The sequence below is a fragment of the Rhea pennata genome, chromosome 1, assembly GCF_028389875.1.
Source record: "Rhea pennata isolate bPtePen1 chromosome 1, bPtePen1.pri, whole genome shotgun sequence".
Classification (NCBI taxonomy): Eukaryota; Metazoa; Chordata; class Aves; order Rheiformes; family Rheidae; genus Rhea; species Rhea pennata.
The window spans coordinates 47,947,283-47,966,130 of NC_084663.1; the positions used below are offsets into that span (position 1 = coordinate 47,947,283).

Sequence of the window (18,848 nt, forward strand, 5' to 3'; positions counted from 1 at the left end):
AAGCAGCAAGAGGAGGACGAGGGAAAATGTGGGCCCACTACTGAATGGGGCAGGGGCCCTGGTGACAAGGGATACAGAGAAGGCAGAATTACTGAATGCTTTCTTTGCTTCAGTCTTCACTGCTAAGGGCAGCCCTCAAGAATCCTGGAGCCTGGACATGAGGAAGTCCGGAGAAGGGAAGACTTTCCTTTTGTTGAGGAGGACAGGATTAGAGACCTCTTGGGCATGCCTGACATCCACAAATCCACGGGCCCAGATGGGATGCACTCACGGGTACTGAGGGAGCTGGCGGATGTTGTTGCCAAGACGTTCTCCATCATCTTTGAAAGGTCCTGGAGAACTGGAGAGGTGCCTGAGGACTGGAAGAAAGCCAATGTCACTCCAGTCTTCAAAAAGGGCAAGAAGGAGGACCCAGGCAACTATAGACTGGTCAGCCTCACCTCCATCCCTGGGAAGGTGATGGAACAGCTCATTCTGGATGTCATCTCCAGACATATGGAGGATAAGAAGCTGCAGGAGTAGCTAGCACGGATTCCCCAAGGGAAATCCTGCTTAACCAATCTGATCGCCTTCTGTGATGGAATGACTGGCTGGGTAGATGAGGGGAGAGCAGTGGACCTTGTGTACCTTGACTTCAGCAAGGCTTTTGACACTGTCTCCCATAACATCCTCCTAGAGAAGCTCAGGACGTGTGGGTTAGATGAGTGGGCAGTGAGGTGCATTGAGAACTGGCTGAAAGGCAGAGCTCAGAGGGTTTTCATCAGAGATGTGGAGTCCAGTTGGAGGCCTGTGGCTAGCGGTGTCTCCCAGAGCTCAGCACTGGGTCCCATCCTGTTCAACTTTTTCATCAATGACCTGGATGAGGGGACAGAGTGCCTCCTCAGCAAGTTTGCTGATGAGACCAAGCTGGGAGGAGTGACTGAGACACCTGAGGGCTGTGCTGCCCTTCAGAGAGACCTGGACAGGCTAGAGAGTTGGGCGGAGAGGAACCTCATGAGGTTCAACAAGGGCAAGTGCAGAGTCCTGCACCTAGGGAGGAATAACCCCCATGCACCAGTACAAGCTGGAGGTCGACCTTCTGGAGAGCAGCTCTGCAGAGAAGGACCTGGGAGTGCTGGTGGACAAGGTGACAATGAGCCAGCAATGTGCCCTTGTGGCCAAGAAAGCCAATGGTCTCCTGGGGTGCATTAGGAAGAGTGTTGCCAGCAGGTCGAGGGAGGTGATCCTGCCCCTCTCCTCAGCCCTGGGGAGGCCTCATCTGGAGTACTGTGTCCAGATCTGGGTTCCTCAGGACAAGAGAGACATGGAGCTACTGGAGAGTGTCCAGTGTAGGGCTACAGGGATGATCAGATGGCTGGAGCATCTGCCCTATGAGGAACGGCTGTGAGAGCTGGGCCTCTTCAGCCTGGGGAAGAGAAGACTGGGGGGGGGGGAGGGGATCTTATCAATGTGTTCAAGTACCTTAAGGGAGGGTGTCAAGGGGACGGGGACAAACTCTTTTCAGTTGTCCCATGTGACAGGACAAGAGACAATGGGCAGAAATTGAAGAACAGGAAGTTCCGCCTGCACGCGAGGAGGAATTTTTTCACTCTGAGAGTGACAGAGCACTGGACCAGGTTGCCCAGAGAGCTTGTGGAGTCTCCTTCTCTGGAGATCTCCAAGGCCCGCCTGGATGCAACCCTGTCTAACGTGCTCTAGGTGACCCTGCTTGAGCAGGTAGGTTGGACTAGATGATCTCCAGAGGTCCCTTCCAACCTTACTGATTCTATGATTCTGTGATTCTATGATCTGACGAAGCTACTAGGAGAAAACATTTTTGTTCTCAGTGCTGAATTTTTATTGAATTCTCAGTCTCTCAATCCTGTTTTAAGGGACCTCTGTCATTTTTGGATCCAACTCGGTATTTCCATTATCTCAAGTGAAGAGAATAAATACATCTCCTATAGCAAACTAGATAGTAATGAATCAAGGTTTGCAAGGAGAGAGGTATTTTATTTGAACAATTGATATATTTGGAAAACACCGAAACAAGCTTTTAGACAGAAGGCATCCTCTGGGTTTAGGTATCACTGAAATCTAAGTCACAAATAGAATTTGCTAGCACTTGTTCAAGCATCATCATTTAGAAATATAGGAGATTCAGATAGTGTTAAAGTGTTGTATTTTTGTAACAAACTATTGTATTAATCATTTGAATAAAAAATGTTTTATAGATATTTCATTTTATATTCAAAACTGCACTATGTAGTTGTAAGCATGCTGCACTAAACTTGGACTCAGTAATATTTAAGAATAGAGGCTAAGTCAAGAGACATATCTCAGCCTTAATATTTCTTCTGGCAGGTTTGATCTGTGGCATAGTTTCATCATCCAACTTCAGATAAATAAAAATAAAGCCTTGCAACCTTTTCTAAGACTCACACACTATGAACTGATCCAAACATTTCCTTCATTCTCAGTTCCTCAGAATGTGCTTTCTCAGAATTATTAAAATGCAGTGAATACTACATTCAACACTTTTTTTCATGCAGTAGCACAAGTTAAAACAGGTGTTTACAGACTTACAGAACTGCTGAATGCTAACTCCATTAACTTCCATTAAGCTAACCAACTCACAAATGGCACTTTTAGATCAGTAGTAAATCATCTTCTAGGTCAGCAGGAAGCTCATTATGGACTGACAATCCGAGTGACAGAAACACTTTTCTGCAAGTGCTATAGCAGTAATTTCCTGTGTGAAAGGCTCACTGCTGTTCTTGCATTCCTCAGGGGATGGTTCTGCTCAGAGGATGTTACTCTTCCCCAGGAAGAGGAAGGAAGCAGTTGTTATTGGATGTGTGGGTTGATAGCTGTCGGGCATTTTCTGCATGCCTCAGAATCAGCTGTGAGAACTGTGAATACAGCTTCGATTCCCAGCCGAAGGGGCGGGCGGATGATGACATTACTTTGGCAGACAAGGTCAGAATGTACAAATACAGTATGTCAGGAAGTTGGGACAGAAATAATACCTGGAACTTCTGTGCCTCTCGTTCCCAGAAATGTGCTGTCTTGCTAAAGGAACAATATAAGGAATGTTTTTCAAGCTGATCCATGTCTTTAAGCATTGTACTGTTGCCACAACTAAGGTCCTACATAAAGCAGTATACTGCCAGTTCTAAAATTCATCTACACTTAGTCAGTTTGTCTTAGCAATAGTCCAGCAAAAGCATCTGTTAATAAGTAATATAACTATGGGGCAAAGGCAATGTAATTAAGCAAACTATCATATGAGGAGACTAAACATTGAAACTTAATCTTCTATAGTTTTTTGGATTTTTTTTTTCTTTTAAGTTCTTCTCCTGAACTCCCCTACAGTCACTCCAGCTCCAGGACAGGTCACTTGCAGGTAGTCCGTACTTAGTCCAGCATCAGTAAATGATCTCTGTTCAATCAGCTGTCACCAAAGAACATTCATAGCGTCACATCCTACCTGCCTTTTCTTTAGTGGTGGCACCAATTTTGGTTTGCTCAGTCTGCCAGCTGCTAATTTCCAAACTTGATAAAAAAAATGAACTAGTAAAGGCTTATTAGGGAGATGAGTCAAAAGACAGACAAATAAAGCTACTATCCCATAAGCTGCATTTCCTCAGAAAGGCAGGCTAAAAATAGTACAGAAAATTTTATATTCTTGCACTCTCTAGTGCCCAAATTCAGAATTCTGTCTCCAGTGAAAACTTGACTTTCTCTCAAGCTCCAGCTCACTCAAAGAATATAATGAAGCCTATTAAGGAATATCAAGACATGTATTACCTAATTATGTAGCAGCACAACACATTTCCTGTTCTTTCCTTGTGAACCAGCAGTTACATGCTGTGTTAGAATATCATCACTGCAAAACACAAAAACCATTTGGATCATACTCTTCTTTTATTACAAATGTTGAGTTCATTTTCACATATCTGATTTTTAAAATTAATCATTATCTGATGCTAGTATTATTAGAGCATTTTTCTTGCGAGATTGAACTACCCAAGTCATTTTAATCAGGCCTGCACCTCTATGAAGAACCAGAAATACAGTTTAGAAATTCACTGTTGAAAACACCAAATGCTTCAACCCTTTGCCACTTGTGACAGAAAAATAGCTGTTTTCTTTGTATATACCATACTTTCTGTGAAAGACAGCAGCTGGGCAACAAGAAGGCAGTCTCTGCTGCCTCATCATTGCTGCATATGGATTAGGTACAGCCTTTGGAAGGGATAGGAGACCCTTCCTTCCCTAAGGGCAAATGACAAGCTGCAAAGATAGGGGAGAGCACAACTCACCCTTTCCCCTCCCATGCACTGAACCTATATAGCAAGCAAAGACTACGAGAAATGCAGAAAGATGCACACCTGGCTTCCAGTGTGATGTAGAGAATGTTTTAGACATAGAGAAAGGTCTGTCTAGAGTGCGCTGTAAGTCAAGACACTAAAAATTGCTTGTGTAAGAGCAAGACCGGTAGAGGAAAGATCTCACTTGCAAAGATGCAAAAGGTAGAACAAAAAATATTTTTATTCAGTCACATTGAACACTTCCAAGTCCCTCTATCTGCAGCATTCATTATTCTACTTAGAAATTCAGAGCATCTTTGATAGGTTTTGGTATGTTCATCTATGGAAAAGGTACGGACAGTTTTACCTCAGACTTCTGGAGAAGAAGGATCTCTTCACATTACTCAGTAATTTCATTGCATGTTTGGAATTTGGAATCTGGATCATAGAATTTGCAGTTTGTTCCTATTACATTTAGCAGCAATATAGAGTAGCAATTTAAAAAATAAATAGACCTACAGCTCTTCAGGAAGTGACCTTTGTTATGCTGAGATTAGTTTTCTGCTATATGGTCTGAATATTAATTTTATACTTTGCAGTAGCACTTGGATTCTGTCTGGGAACAAGTAAGGTAAGCAAATGCGAGAGATGCTGATCGAGGGAAACAAGGAACTGCCAATTTTGATCAAAGCCCTTCTACTATTGGGTTCCATCCTCAGTGTAGAACTCTCATTCTGTCTAATTGGTGACTGAGTTTTGAACAAGGAATGCAAGTAGGACATCTTTTTTTCTTTTTCTTTTTTTTTTCCAGAAGAGAAGGATTCCAGTCGTCCAAAGGGATAGAACCAGAACTTTCCTTTAGCAGAGAAGAACATGTAAATATCATGCAAAGATCAGAATTTAAGTGAAAGGCTGGATATCCAAGATCCAAGAAAACTTGAAGCTGTTGTGCAGTTCTTCTCCTGCCTTTGGATCAACAGCAACTGTTAGCAGTAAGGAGAGTCATTGTGCACTGTGAAGTGCTGCACAAATTTTATTCCACTGGAAATTCCCTTCTGAATAGCACCAGGTCCCCAAAGGAGGTGATTTAGCTGTGTAATTCATATTATTCCTGTCTTCCTTTTCCCCTCCCACTAACGTCATTCAAGGCAGTTGGCATTTGTTTCCACGTAAGGCTGAGGGCAGGAAAGGATGTAAAACAGAATAAATCTAAAGTTGCATGGAAAGGAAAAGATGCACTTTTAATACAAAATTTCTTTTATCATCCTCTCTTCTACAAAATTCTGGAATTGTGTTAACCCATGCAGAAAGACATTTATCTCAAAATCTCTTCAAAATGAGTTGCTTCCAGTGAGACAGAACAGCTGTGTAAGCTTTCAGGTACACAGAGATACGGAAGAACTAGATGCAAATTCATAATTAACAGCATTTGTGATTGCTATCATAATTTACAACACATGAGGGAGGGGTTTTTTTTTGGTTATACTCAAAATAAAGAAAGAAGTAATGTTTGGGTCAAAAATATCTAAACCCTGAAATACATACTGGAGAGACAACAGCTAAATCACAAATTGAGAATACAAATACTTGTACTCTTTACATTAGAAGACCAGCCACAAATGCAGTGCAGACTAGTTGACAGTGTCTTATCTTGAGGTGAAACTGTGCAAGTACTATTATTTGCTTTCAAGTATCTTAAAATTTGGGGAAAAAGAAAGAATCTATCAGGTAACTTTAAAACAAAACAAATAGTGTATTCCTTCTACCCTAAAGAGGAACAATCCTTATCTTTCCCTTCCAATAATTAGTTTAATTAAAAACTCAACTTTATAGAAACCATTAGGTACCTGAACAATAAACATGTCTTGCTTTCATTGTTTACTAGCACTGGAAGACAAAAACCAGCAGATCTTTCATAATCAACGCTGACTTTCTGACTTCACATTACAGTACATTGCTTTGCTCCTTTCAAATCCTGTTTACATGAACAAGGTCAAGGGATGGAACATTAGAGAGCCTATACACTGATTTCCTGCTGCTGTGGGTAAAAACTACTGAGACATCATCAACTTTCCCTTGTTCTCAGCAGCTTATGAGGGACCAGAGGTTATCAGTGTATTGGCTTACAGACTTAAACAAGGAAGAAAAGGGGAAAAAAATGAAGAAAAAAAAAGAAACACCAAAAATCCAACCTCCCTCAAAACTAACAGTAAAAATCAGAGGATGAAATAGGAGGAAATAGTCTCAAAGGGAGACAAGTCTTCCAGTTTTTGCTTTTCAATAGCTCAGAGAACGAAGTACTATTAAGCTGCTTGGCATGTAGAAAAGAAGAACTGGGAGAGAGGCAATATAACATTTTTCAGAGAAGGGAAGGGAAGAGAAGGGAAAGGAAAGAAAGCCCAATGCAATGAATATCATTCATTTTAAGAATGACATTCTAATACCTCTAATAGAAATAAAAGACTGCAAAAAATCAGAACTATGTCTAACATCGGATATTCGTCAACCATATAACAAACATACAGTAATTCTTAATGGTTTTGTAGTTATAGCCCAAAGCAAGCAGTTCCTATACTGAAGTTTACATTGAAGTTTTTTCCTCTGGCACAATGATCAAATTCCCTTCATTAAATCTACAAAAAAAAAGTTGTATCTGTTTGGATTCTTGGATGAAACATTTTTTTTCCTTAGCACATTCAAAAAGGAAATGGTCTTACAGCTTATAAGATAGGACAATCTGAGAAGATAAGGTATTTAAAGTTCAGGAAGTTTAGGAATTGAGCATTTTCCAGCAAATCTCCTACAAGAACATTCTTCTTGTATATCTTAGCTCAATCTTTGACACAAGAAAATAAAAGTAAGTAAATTTGAAAATACATACAAACGCATTTTTAAGTATGGAAGCCATAAGAGATTGTTGGCTTTGATGAAGCAACAAATTAAAATTTCTTCTGAAAACAGTGTGCATTCCTTGAAAAGAGGAGAGGGAGGAAAAAGTAAGACCAATCTTTTCTCACACAGTTAAAGCTCAAAATATAAATCAATGGCTAAGAATATATAAATATATTTAAATCTGCAATACAGGTAATAATAGTATTTTTTTAAATACATGTTTTAAAAATTCTTTCTCCAGACAGATTGTTGTGAAGAATAGAGGACAAGGGTATTTAACTGCACCTTAACCTGTATTATGGTGTCCAGTTTGGGGCTTCTCTATACAGGGAAGACTTTGGCATCCTGTAGCAAGTCCAATGAAGGGTCAGTAAGATGTGAGGTGGCCAGAGCACATGATATACAAGGAGAAGCTGAGAGAAACAAGTTTTTTCAGCCTTAAGAGAAGGCTTAGGGGAATCTTATTGCTATCTCAAATATGTAACTAAAGAACATAGAGAAGACTGAGCTGGACACTTACTAGTGGACCATTGTGATAAGACTGTGGCAACATGAAAGTTGGAACATGGGAAATTCCAGCTACATTTTGTGAAAAATATTTTCATCACAACATAAACATTAGAACAAGTTGCCCAGAGAGGTTGTGGAATCTCCATTCTTACAGATATTCACAAATCAATCAGACAAGACCCTTTGCAGCCTAATTCAAGTTGGCCGTGCTTTAAGAGGAAGGTTGGATGAGGTTCCTCCAAACACCCATTCCAACCTACACTGCTCTATAATTTCTACTGATAAATCTATACAGAAGAGAAAGGAAAAGCTTTTTGTTCTGATCCAAGTCTTCTTACAGGCAGTTATTAGTGTATTTCCTATGACCAGTACAAACAGACACAGTTTGAATAGTCTGAAGAGATTCTCAATAAGGAGAATACAAAAAGAGGGAAAAGCCTGTCACAGAAAAGATAAGGGTGGGTAAGGAGAGAGGTCAGGGAGGAGGGGTGTCTTTCTCCTATTTCCTGGAGTAGCTTGAGATTTATAGGAGTTAGCCTAGCTACTGTCAAGAAGCTTGATAATCATTCAACAAAACATTATAAGGTCTGATAGAGACTTTCATTCTCCCTGAAGATCTTTTAGTGAGCTTTTGGTAACTTATCACAAACCCTACAAAAGCTTCAGTGTTTTTATTTGTACTAGAGAAGCCTGGTCCAGAGACTTGTTGAGGTGCTTTGCAAATATCATCTGGTGGAAAGACCCTTGCAGCTCTCCTGTGTTAAATGCGTGATACATAATCTCATTGAACAAGAATCCTTAAAGATGCATAAGTGCAGATTATATTTTTCCTCTCTGAATATATAAAAAGGGTAGAAGAGCCTTTTGAGCTAAAGCAAAGGACTTGAACAAGAATAAATAGGTACACACTGGATATTTGTGAATTAAGCTGGCAATTAGAACAAAGATTTTTAGTCATCTGAGGGGTGAGACTCTGGAACAGAGTCCTTCCAGTAGAAGTAGGAGCAAAAGTCCACAGGTAGCTTTAAGATAGATCTTGATAAAGTTTGCAGAGGAAAACAAAACAAAACAAAGAAATATACAGGGGATTGCCTTTGATAATTAGGAGAAAAAGAGCAAGCCAGGTTTTGGAATCAGGAAAAGATAGGATGAGTTAGACATAATGATGACATAATGATGACATCAAATGAGAGAAGTGTTTTTTTTTTTTGTTTGTTTGTTTGTTTTTTTGTTTTGTTTTTTTTAAGAAAAGGGCCATTCAAGCAAGGATAAATAATATCTAGGGGAAGTCTGGCAGTGTAAGTGAGATGAGGAGAAGTTCAGCATCCTCCCTTCCTGCCTTTGACTTCTCAGAAGAATATGAAGCCTCTATAAAAGGGACCTCTATACCTAAGGGCAACTGAGCTAGCTTTAGATGAAAAGGTCTAAGTCACTGAAATCCAGAACCCCTTTGGAAACAAAATGTGAAGAAACTTGATGGCTGACCTACAGCTCAGTTAAGAAATAGGCAGCCATTCCACAAATGGCAGGAGCAGGTAAGGCAGCAGACTGGTACTGGATAGCACAATGATGCTAACGATGTATAGACGACATTAGAAAGCAGGGAGGCCCAGATGGGTTGCCAAATTTGGGGAAGTCTTACTGTAGGAAAAGAGCTAACAGCACAGAAAATGTGCAGATGATTTCTGGATTTGTGTCAATAGTGGGTCTGTGGGGCAGAGCAATTGCCTTTAGGGCTGTAATCAGAGTAATGAGGATAGAGAAATGTTGCTAGATGGGAGAGAGGGGAAAAAAAAGAGTCAGATAATGGGTGCTGTGATGCAGAAACATGAGAGCCAATGGTGAATAGGAGCTCAAGATAACGAAAAAATACATTGTGACTACTGATAACAGTCAAAAGCTGAAGCAACATTTTTAATAAGACTGTAAAGCCAATCAGATAAAAAACAACAAGATGTTGTCTGTAGTGGATCTACTTATTCTTTTCCTTGTTTGACCCCCCTAAGATGATTTCTGGGCATAAGGTTTTATAAAGTGCTTTCATATCAAAAGAACTAATGAAGGAGATTAAATGATTGGCAGCTTTATAGATGCACGACAAAAAAATATAGTGTAACATATATCTGAATTCTGTAATCATTATTAAGATCAGGAAGTAATGATTATAGCATATTTTAAAGTGATGGGTAACAAATAAGTTGTATCCACCATAAGCTACAATCTGTCAAATCTACTTAAGAGACTTCTGTAAGTCTCCAAATTACTTCTTTTGACATAAATTATCTTATCTTAAAGATCCATCTTTCATTGTGAAAACACAGTTTGACAATTGTTAAACCTTAAAATATATGAAACTGTAACATCTCTGATCTAGTAAAAGGTAATCTGTGGTTATTTCTGTTTAGCAAATATTTTTTTAAACATGTGTACCTCTATATCATGATTTTCATCAAATGACCTCAAAGTACTTTATAAAAAGTACCCTCACAACATGCCTATTCATACAGCATTTAGAACAAATTAGAACAGCAGAAACTACACCTACTGCCTAGCCTTAGGTATTAACCCTTCAGCTGTACAACTGTTGTTATGGCAATTAACATTGCTCTAGATACAAATCATGCCTTCACAGGAACAGATTCAGAGCTAAAAAAGAGAAATTCTCATTTTAACCTAATTCTAGAACAGTACATCTTTTAGGACTTCATAGCAGGAGAGCATATTTCTCCTCCTACGAAAGTACCGTTAAAACATTGCCTTCCTTTCCTCCCACATGCCATACCAATGTCATATGAAAAGCTAACACTAGAAGGATCTAATCCTATCATTTTTTCCTAGATTGCATTAGCTTTTCTGTCTTAGAGAACTACTAGATGTCTTAAAAAGAGAAAAAATAAATCATTATTGGAATTTTATCAGTAAGGCAATTATTCTCTAGGTTTCCCATTAATTGCAGGTAAAGACAGAGTTAGAAAGTCTGCTTCAGAATAGGACACAAATAACAGCAATATTTAGATATAATTAACAAAGGCTTAGATTAGAATAGCTGCTTAGTACAAGGATAAAATTGCTGGGATAATGTGAAAGCTTCACTACTACACCATCTTCTGGTTATCCTTGGAAATTGAAAACAAGCTTAAGTTGAGAATTTAGGATATTGAACTTTGAACAGTTATTAAAAGTATATTTTATCAATATAGATAAAAAGAATATACTTCTTGTAACACGTTAATTTAGACTATGCCCAATCCTCTTTTCACTCACAGGGTAACTTACCAGAGTATTGAAAGATGAAGAGGAATTTATCTCTATGACAGGTGGGTCAAGTGTTTGTGTATCAGCCACATCAATACTAGGGTTGACCTGTTGAAAATGAATTATAATCATTCCTATTTCAGCACCAGTACAAAAGAGAAGTCAGACTGAAACAAAAAGGACCATTTGACACACTAAGGCACCTATTAACTAAATACTATAAATATTCTTTAAAGCATGTGAAAAATAAAGGATTATGCCTCCTGCAACATTATAATAAACAATTATATAATACAGAAACAGGATCCAGATATACATTTATCACAGTTAACTCAAATTGCCCAGGGAAATCCTTGGAGGGAGGGGGGGTGGGGAAGGTGGACTAGATGATCTCCATAGGTCCCTTCCAACCTTACCCCTTCTGTGATTCCTTCTGTTAAAATTGAAGCTATACAACTGTTTAAGTTTACCAAGGAGTGGCCAATGATACTCCTAAAGCAGTGAACTGTAGGTATTATTCAAATAATTTCTGAACTCCATAACTGCCACTTGCAGGTGCTTTTGAAAGTTTTGCATGTATCCCTCCGTTATGCTGACTTCTACACTTTTTTTAAAAAAATTGACATAGATGCACAAGATGCATAAGGGTACAGTAATATGGAACACTAATTTACCACTGCTAGGAAGTTTTCAGAAGAGGACATAGCTTATGCTGCCTTTAACTACAAATAAACAACTGATGGCAAGTGGTAGCTGTCATGTGCTTGCTGCACCTATACTGGCTGCTCTAGCTTGCCTCCAGTCCACAGCAGTTTTGTTTCCACTTCATCTAAAATTAATACCTGTTTAAAAACTATTCCACAGACTTTTGTAGCTTCACCATAACAGGGCCTTCTGGCATGCACACTGAGAGTTTACCCACAGCATTTATGCTCTGATCGCCTAGCTTCATGGTATCAGAATTCAATGCACCTTTTCACAGAATGGTTGAGGTTGGAAGGGAGCTCTGGAGAGCATCCTTCCTGCTCAAGCAGGGTCACCTACAGCATGGTAGACAGGGTTGCATGCAGGCAGGTTTTGAATATCTCCAGAGAAGGAGACTCCACAACCTCTCCGGGCAACCTCTTCCAGTACTCCGTTATTCTCACAGTAAAGAAGTTTTCCTTATATTCAGGTGGAACTTCCTGTGTTTCAGTTTGTGCCTGTTGCCTCTAGTTCTGTCGCACAGCACCACCGAAGAGTCTAGCCCCATCTTCTTGACATCCTCCCTTAAGGTATTTGTAGACATTGATAAGATCCCCCCTCAGTCTTCTCTTCTCCAGGCTAAACAGGCCCAGCTCTTGCAGTCTTTCTCATAGGAGGGGTGCTCCAATCCTCTAATCATCTTTGTAGCCCTATGCTGGTCTCCCTCCAGTAGTTCCATGTGGTTCAATGTCAGACAGCTACAAACCTGCATCATGTTAATACCAGCTACTTTCATCTGCCTTAGATAACCTGTTCTTACTTGGAAAAATGAGCACACATACAGGCACTTTGATGAGGTGCTAAGGTCAAATATTTCAATGGCCAGAAATTCTGTTTTGTGCCAAACAAGCATTCTCTGATAAGTCAGCTGCAGCATTTGCCATGATACTGCCAGTTGTGAAAGTTTACAGCCTGATGTGTCTGGCTACTTGAGCTGAATTTGTTCAGCAAATAGGAAGTACTTCTAACTTGCAAGAGCAGAAATTAAGGGCTTGCTTAGTCATCTTATCCAAAGTGCCTTAACCAGCATCTATCCTAGTTCCCTATTTGGAAACTGCATGTAATTCCACTCCTCCTTTTTCCTCCTGTATCAGTGTGAGCTCACAACTACAGTTGTTTGACCTATCCTCTCTATGAGAACACGTAGAAGGCACCTGAAGGTCATCTTCAAGTTTTACTTCACCCACACTTGTGAGTAGGTGCTTTCCTTTTCTTCCTTCCACTAAGGAAGAAAAGTCCCAGGGCAGGAGGAGTCATGGATGACTATGGACTTGAGAGCTCAACCAATTTTGTAGCGGGTGCTGTATGCAGTACCCAAGTTTTTATATTAAGCTAGTCGCCAGCCTGTAGCACTTGACTAGCACATCCTGGCTCACAGTCTCATACTACTGCTTCCAATTTCCATTACCACAAAATTTTGCTACATCAGCGTTGGCGGTGTGGCATGAAGCTCACTAGAATAAAATAGAAGGATGAAGGGTAAAATAGCTTCACATGGAGTCCACATGGTTGCAGCCACTCCAGCTTAGTGGCTATGTAACGGCCCAAGCTGCCTTACTGAAGTGCTACATCGTTACACCAAAGCCATATGTGAGCACAAATCTAGCTGCAGAGAGCACTCCATTTCTAACTCACGCTCAAGTTCCCCAGTCCTTTATTAGAGCAATACAGAGAATCTGCATATATGCTTGCTTCTTATATGATAAGCCCGATATTTTAAAATAACTTGAAAAATGTTGTGGAAAACAGGTATAAGGTAACACTGACTTCTGTGATAAGTGAACTAGCTAAACAGAAATCTTGATGTCTCTAAAGCCATATGAAAAACTGGATAATACCTGGGACTGATTTCAGTACAAGAGGCAGCATTCTATTTCACATACATGCTATCAAAAGGTCTGAAAATTTGACTTTTTTATTGTAGTTTAACTACTCACTTGGTTGGTTATAGGAAATCTACAATTTTTACAATATTTTATCAATGCCCTTTCCTGAAAAGTAAAACATTAATGAAAAATAAGAGAGTAAACAACTGGGGAAAAAAGTTGCTGCTTTTATTTATCTTATGGTTTGACATAAGAAACAGAATATCCTCCCTATGAAAGCTGTATTGTATATATTCCTTATCATTTTATTATCTGGATGCACCACAGCCTAACATATTTGTCCTCTAAGTGTGATATACACACTATTTTATGGACTGACAAAATTCACAGAAAGACTAGATGACTTCCAAATTATCAAGAAGTCTGGTGTAGTAAAGAGAAATGAACTTGCTTCTTTTCAACTTTGCATCAATGGTATAACAATGGACCTATCAGAAACTAATTACTTTCAACTGAAATACAGACAAAACTACACATGTGCCTAGTGATACTATTTATTTATTTATTGATTGATTGCTGCTGGAGATTTATTAGATAGAAGGATCATTTTACTTTGCCTTTTCAAGAAGAAAGGGCCTATCATCTCACTCGAGAGCAGTCACAACTCTAGATCAGCCTGAGCTGCTCATCCAGTGACTGCTTCAGTGGGATTTCCTCAGCCGAAACTACTTGATCCTAGTGTTTAGGAATGAAAGTATTGCTTTTTAGGTCAGAGATCCATTAGTTGAATTAGTGGCTAGAATGAGAGCTTTAAATTGGAATTAGTAGCCAGGAAAGATGGACAGTAGCATCTTATACTGCCCGGAACCTTTTCACTCAGTTCATCTGGATTTCTGTAACTTATGTCACACAAATTCTGGTTGGAACAAGTAGAAGTTCAGTACAGTGAGATCTTCGTGAGGGAAGGGAGGTTGTGAGAAAAGGAACCACAAAGTTTCCTAGCAAGCTGGAGGGGGAAAATAAAGGCATATTCAAATATAGATGTTACCTGATCAGTCAAGCTGAAAAGGATCTTCACGCTTTACAGCACTGACAATCATAGATGACAAGCCTTCATTAAGGAGATATCTCAACTCTTTTTTTTTTTTTTTTTTTTTTTTAAGCTAGATCACCATTTCTGACTAGCAGTGCTTAGATCTTGCTTGAATTCAGGTTTGACAAGCTGTTCTTTCTCTATAGCTCTTTTTGTAAGTATTCTGACTTTGAATTCAGACTGTTGTTGGGCCAAATGAGAGAGTGCTATTTGGAGACAATCTGGAAACCACTTTTTCTACAGGGCTATAAGAATTGAGAGCTGTTAAGTCTTCCTCAATCTGTAGACATTTGGATCAATTTTTTCCAATTTTGTCAAATGGACTTCGAAGAAAGGGAAAAAAAGAGAAACAGAGCTAGGTAACACAGTTCAAGCAGTAACTTTGTGTTTATCTGAAAATTCCACAGTTTTAACTGGACTTCTTTACTGTCACAACAAAAACACTATGCCACAATTTTACTTTCTTTCTCTATACACATCTAATCTATTTAGATGAAACAGACAACAGGTTTTGTCCATTTTTTTTTAGTGTCCAGCATAACAAGCCTCATTCGTGTCTGACTGTCAGACCTTCCTGTAATAAATATAATACATCAGCTGAGTGTCAGCCATACTATTGGCAGCTGAGCCCAGTCCTTTTCCAACACATATCATTTGAGCACTGTAGAGAACAGAGGACTCTGTAGAGCAGGGACAGCAGGTGCCTATCATCTATCAATATTCTGATGTGGAAGAGTGACTTGAATTACTGTAGTATTATTACTAACAGCTCTTGGAACATCTTATTTGCACTAATATCTCCTTGTTACGTACATCAAAACTACTGTAAAACCAGTTGCATGGCTTTTCTGATGTTACATTGCTAAATAAGTACAAGGTATGATTAAGTAAAGAAAATGTGCTGTTTATGCAGAAATACCACCTCCTGGCAGTGGAATTGCAAATATTTCTGCCTACCACTTTATCAGAGATAGTGGAGGAGGAGGAGAAGAATTGGAACCACTGACTAGCACTGCAGGAACAGTTTCCCACAGGTCATATTAAAGGAGCTAAATATACACAGAACTATCAAGCAACAACTCAGGAATAGCAGAGCATATGAGGAAAACGCAGCATAAAACATGAAGGGTGCAGCTAAACTCTTTTTGTGAATAGCTGCATTTAATCTTGCTATAAAAATTAATGAAGTAATGGAATGAAACTAAATGGAAAAGTTTCAAATGACTCGCTCAACACATCTCCTGACAGACTGATGTAGTTAGCTATGAAATAATCTCACTAAATATATTTAGAAAAAAAATAAATTTAAAAACTAGAGAGAAAACCAGAACACTAAAGAAATGAGGTAAAGAGAACAGCTGTTTTATTAAAAGTTTTTAAAAATCACTAGTCCAAAAACTTTCCTTTAATTATCTCGTAAATAGGATTATATTCTTCCAATATCATGATACATATATCAAATTCTGATCCATACTATTAAAAAAAAGAAAGGAAAAAAAGCCCCTAAACAACAAAACCCCACCCTGAATCCCAACATCCTTTTGAAGGAAAAGTTCTCCAGAACCTCGCATGTACGGAATTAGAGATTTCTGACGACTAAAGCAGCACAAACCCAAATATTATTTTAAGAAAATAAAAAGCAGGAATTAGGATCGTTACTTAAGACAGTAGAAAAATAGGGGAGGAACAAAAGAAGCAGAATCAACAAAGGACATTAATTTCTTACCATATGCTTTAAATAAATGAATATGCCCCAGAAGACATCCCTCTGCTGGTTTTAATAAAGTACGTTCAATCTCTAAAAGAACACAACAGGTTTCACTCCACACTTTTACAATACCTTTCATAAGACATTGATGTCATACCAAAGGTTAATGAGGTAACAGAATGAAGCTGAATATGAAGTTTGAAGTGGCTCACACACATCATTTTCAAAAAAAGTGATGTAGTTATCTGTGAAAAATTCTTTGCAAGTATACCAGGAAAAAAATTAAATTGGTTAAACAGTTTCATGTTAGGCCAGAGTTCTCAGGGCTAACAAGCAATAACCATATATTCGCTTATTTCTACTGCCACCTAGTGTAGACTCATTTTATTCATCTAGGAAAACACTTGCATCCAAAATTATTCTGAAGATTTGAATATGAAATGAAAAAAAAAAACCCAAAACAATAGAAGATATTTATGTTTAAGATACAAACCAACACAGCTTAGACTGAAATAATACTTTTATTTATTTATTTATTTTAAAGAGGTTTGAAGAATCTTGAAACAATTTTAGGTCTCTGGCATACCAAACATTAACTGTGCAAAAACATGGAAAATTCAGAAATACAACTTGTCTCCAAATGGAATGCATATATATCACACGCATGTATACCGTCTCATGCTACAATTACACTATGGCATAAATATACTATTTCCAAATTGCTAAAAAAAATCCCTTATCTCAGAAAAAAACAGTGAATGGGATTCATCTCAGTTAAATCCAGTCATATTGCTAGACTCCTGTATTTGACCTAGTTGCTCAAGATTACTACTATAGTCAATGGAGAAAAGTAGGCACCTTCAGTGAGTGAGCCACTTATTTACATTTGCAAATTATTTGAATACTTGTAATGGTTATAAGTTTTAAAAAGTGAAATAGATTCTGGAATATTAGTTGGGACTGAGACTCAGATTGGACACTATGAAAAGCTGCTTCACTGAAAGTGTTGTGGAGCACTGGAAAAGATCACCCAGAGATTCCACCCAGATGGTGGAATCTCCATCCTTGTTCAATACCCAACTAGGCAAAGCCATGACTCACTTGATCAATTGCTGGAAACATTCCCACTGCAAGCAGGGGGTAGGTGACCTCCAGAAATTCCCTCTAATCAACGTTTCTGCAATTCAGTTCCTCCTTTCCTGGAGGTACACTGGGGACATGAGGAGTAACTAGAAGAATAAGGGTGGTATTACAATCAGACTGCCTAGTGATAAAAATTCCTATTTTCTGTTGCAAGAAAAAGGTTGGGATGTTTTTAAAAAAGTATATGTTTGTCTTAACTGAAAAGAGGAGCAAAAATCTGAAGTACAGTAGCACACCGGGGGTAGAAATGTTGTATTTTGCAGTTAAGAGGCAATACATAGGAAGACTGCAAAATACTGCTTCGTTGTAAACAATATTTAGGAACACCGCAAAATTTTGAGCATAGTTAGTGCAACTAAAGCATGTCTGTGCTGATAATAACCTGATATCATTTTGTATAGATAAATTATGTCTGTATCCAGATGGTGAGGCCCATTCTTCCTCATCATACACAACATTTTTTGTTTATGAAGACAGGAGGGGCAGTAAAGACAGAGAAAGACATATATGAAGCAACTAAACTTGATAACTTCACTTTAATGCTTTCTAAACTTTTACATTATTAAATGAATTCTGAAAATAAGTTGTACAAGAGATCCTAATGATTATTACTTTTATTATGTTAATTTACAAATAAAAAGGACATCACAGGAATATCTGTTTCATTAAAACTTTATCAGTAACCAAGTATCAGTTTACTAATCAGTAAATATAATATACTTCATGGTGGTTTGAGAGCAAGATAATCTACAGATAAAGTATGCTAGTAAGAATAAGGATGCTGTGTCTAGTTTTCTAAGATCCTTAAATTGGTCAAGAAAAGAACTATGGCAAGATACCACGGGAGCCCCAAACTCTGCAATGACAAAGCTGTAGACCTCTTTTGCTAACAGAGAGCAGCTAATTCAGAAGCCTGCAAATGTTACAGCCATGCAGAAGTGCAGACATTAGTTTAAATGAAATCTTTCAAGGACGTGCTTATAAATAATTTGATATTCTACTATGAAATTCCCATTATGTGACCTTTCAGAGCTGGTAATAAAGTGATAACATGTTTGTTTAACATGTGTTGTAACTAGATACAGTTTGAACAGGTCTTGAGCAAACTGTTGGTACAGTAAGAGTGGTTTAAATCTGAGGGCAAATGCAGTGATTGAGTTTCTGCACTGACCATTTATACTGAAGGCAGCTACTAAAAGGAACTGTATTTTGCAGCTTCATTCATTGACCTTACAAAAATGGGACATTGTCTGGCAAAGAAGTTCGTTAAACAAGCTGTCAAGCATTCAGTTGTTGTCCTGTTTTTGTTCTGATCAGAATGCTAAGCATCAGGAAACCTCACATCCAACTTAACAACCAAATCAGACACATGAAAATACTTTCTG

General features: G+C 38.5%; 1 protein-coding gene across 1 annotated transcript in view; it reads right to left on the minus strand.

The window, feature by feature from the left end:
* POC1B (POC1 centriolar protein B) overlaps positions 1-18,848 on the minus strand; it is a 59,149-nt gene that overhangs the window by 21,208 nt on the left and 19,093 nt on the right. Inside the window, exon 10 of the mRNA XM_062585086.1 lies at positions 10,971-11,057. Within this exon, the coding sequence (XP_062441070.1) occupies positions 10,971-11,057 (87 nt within the window). The remainder of the gene's footprint in view (positions 1-10,970; positions 11,058-18,848) is intronic.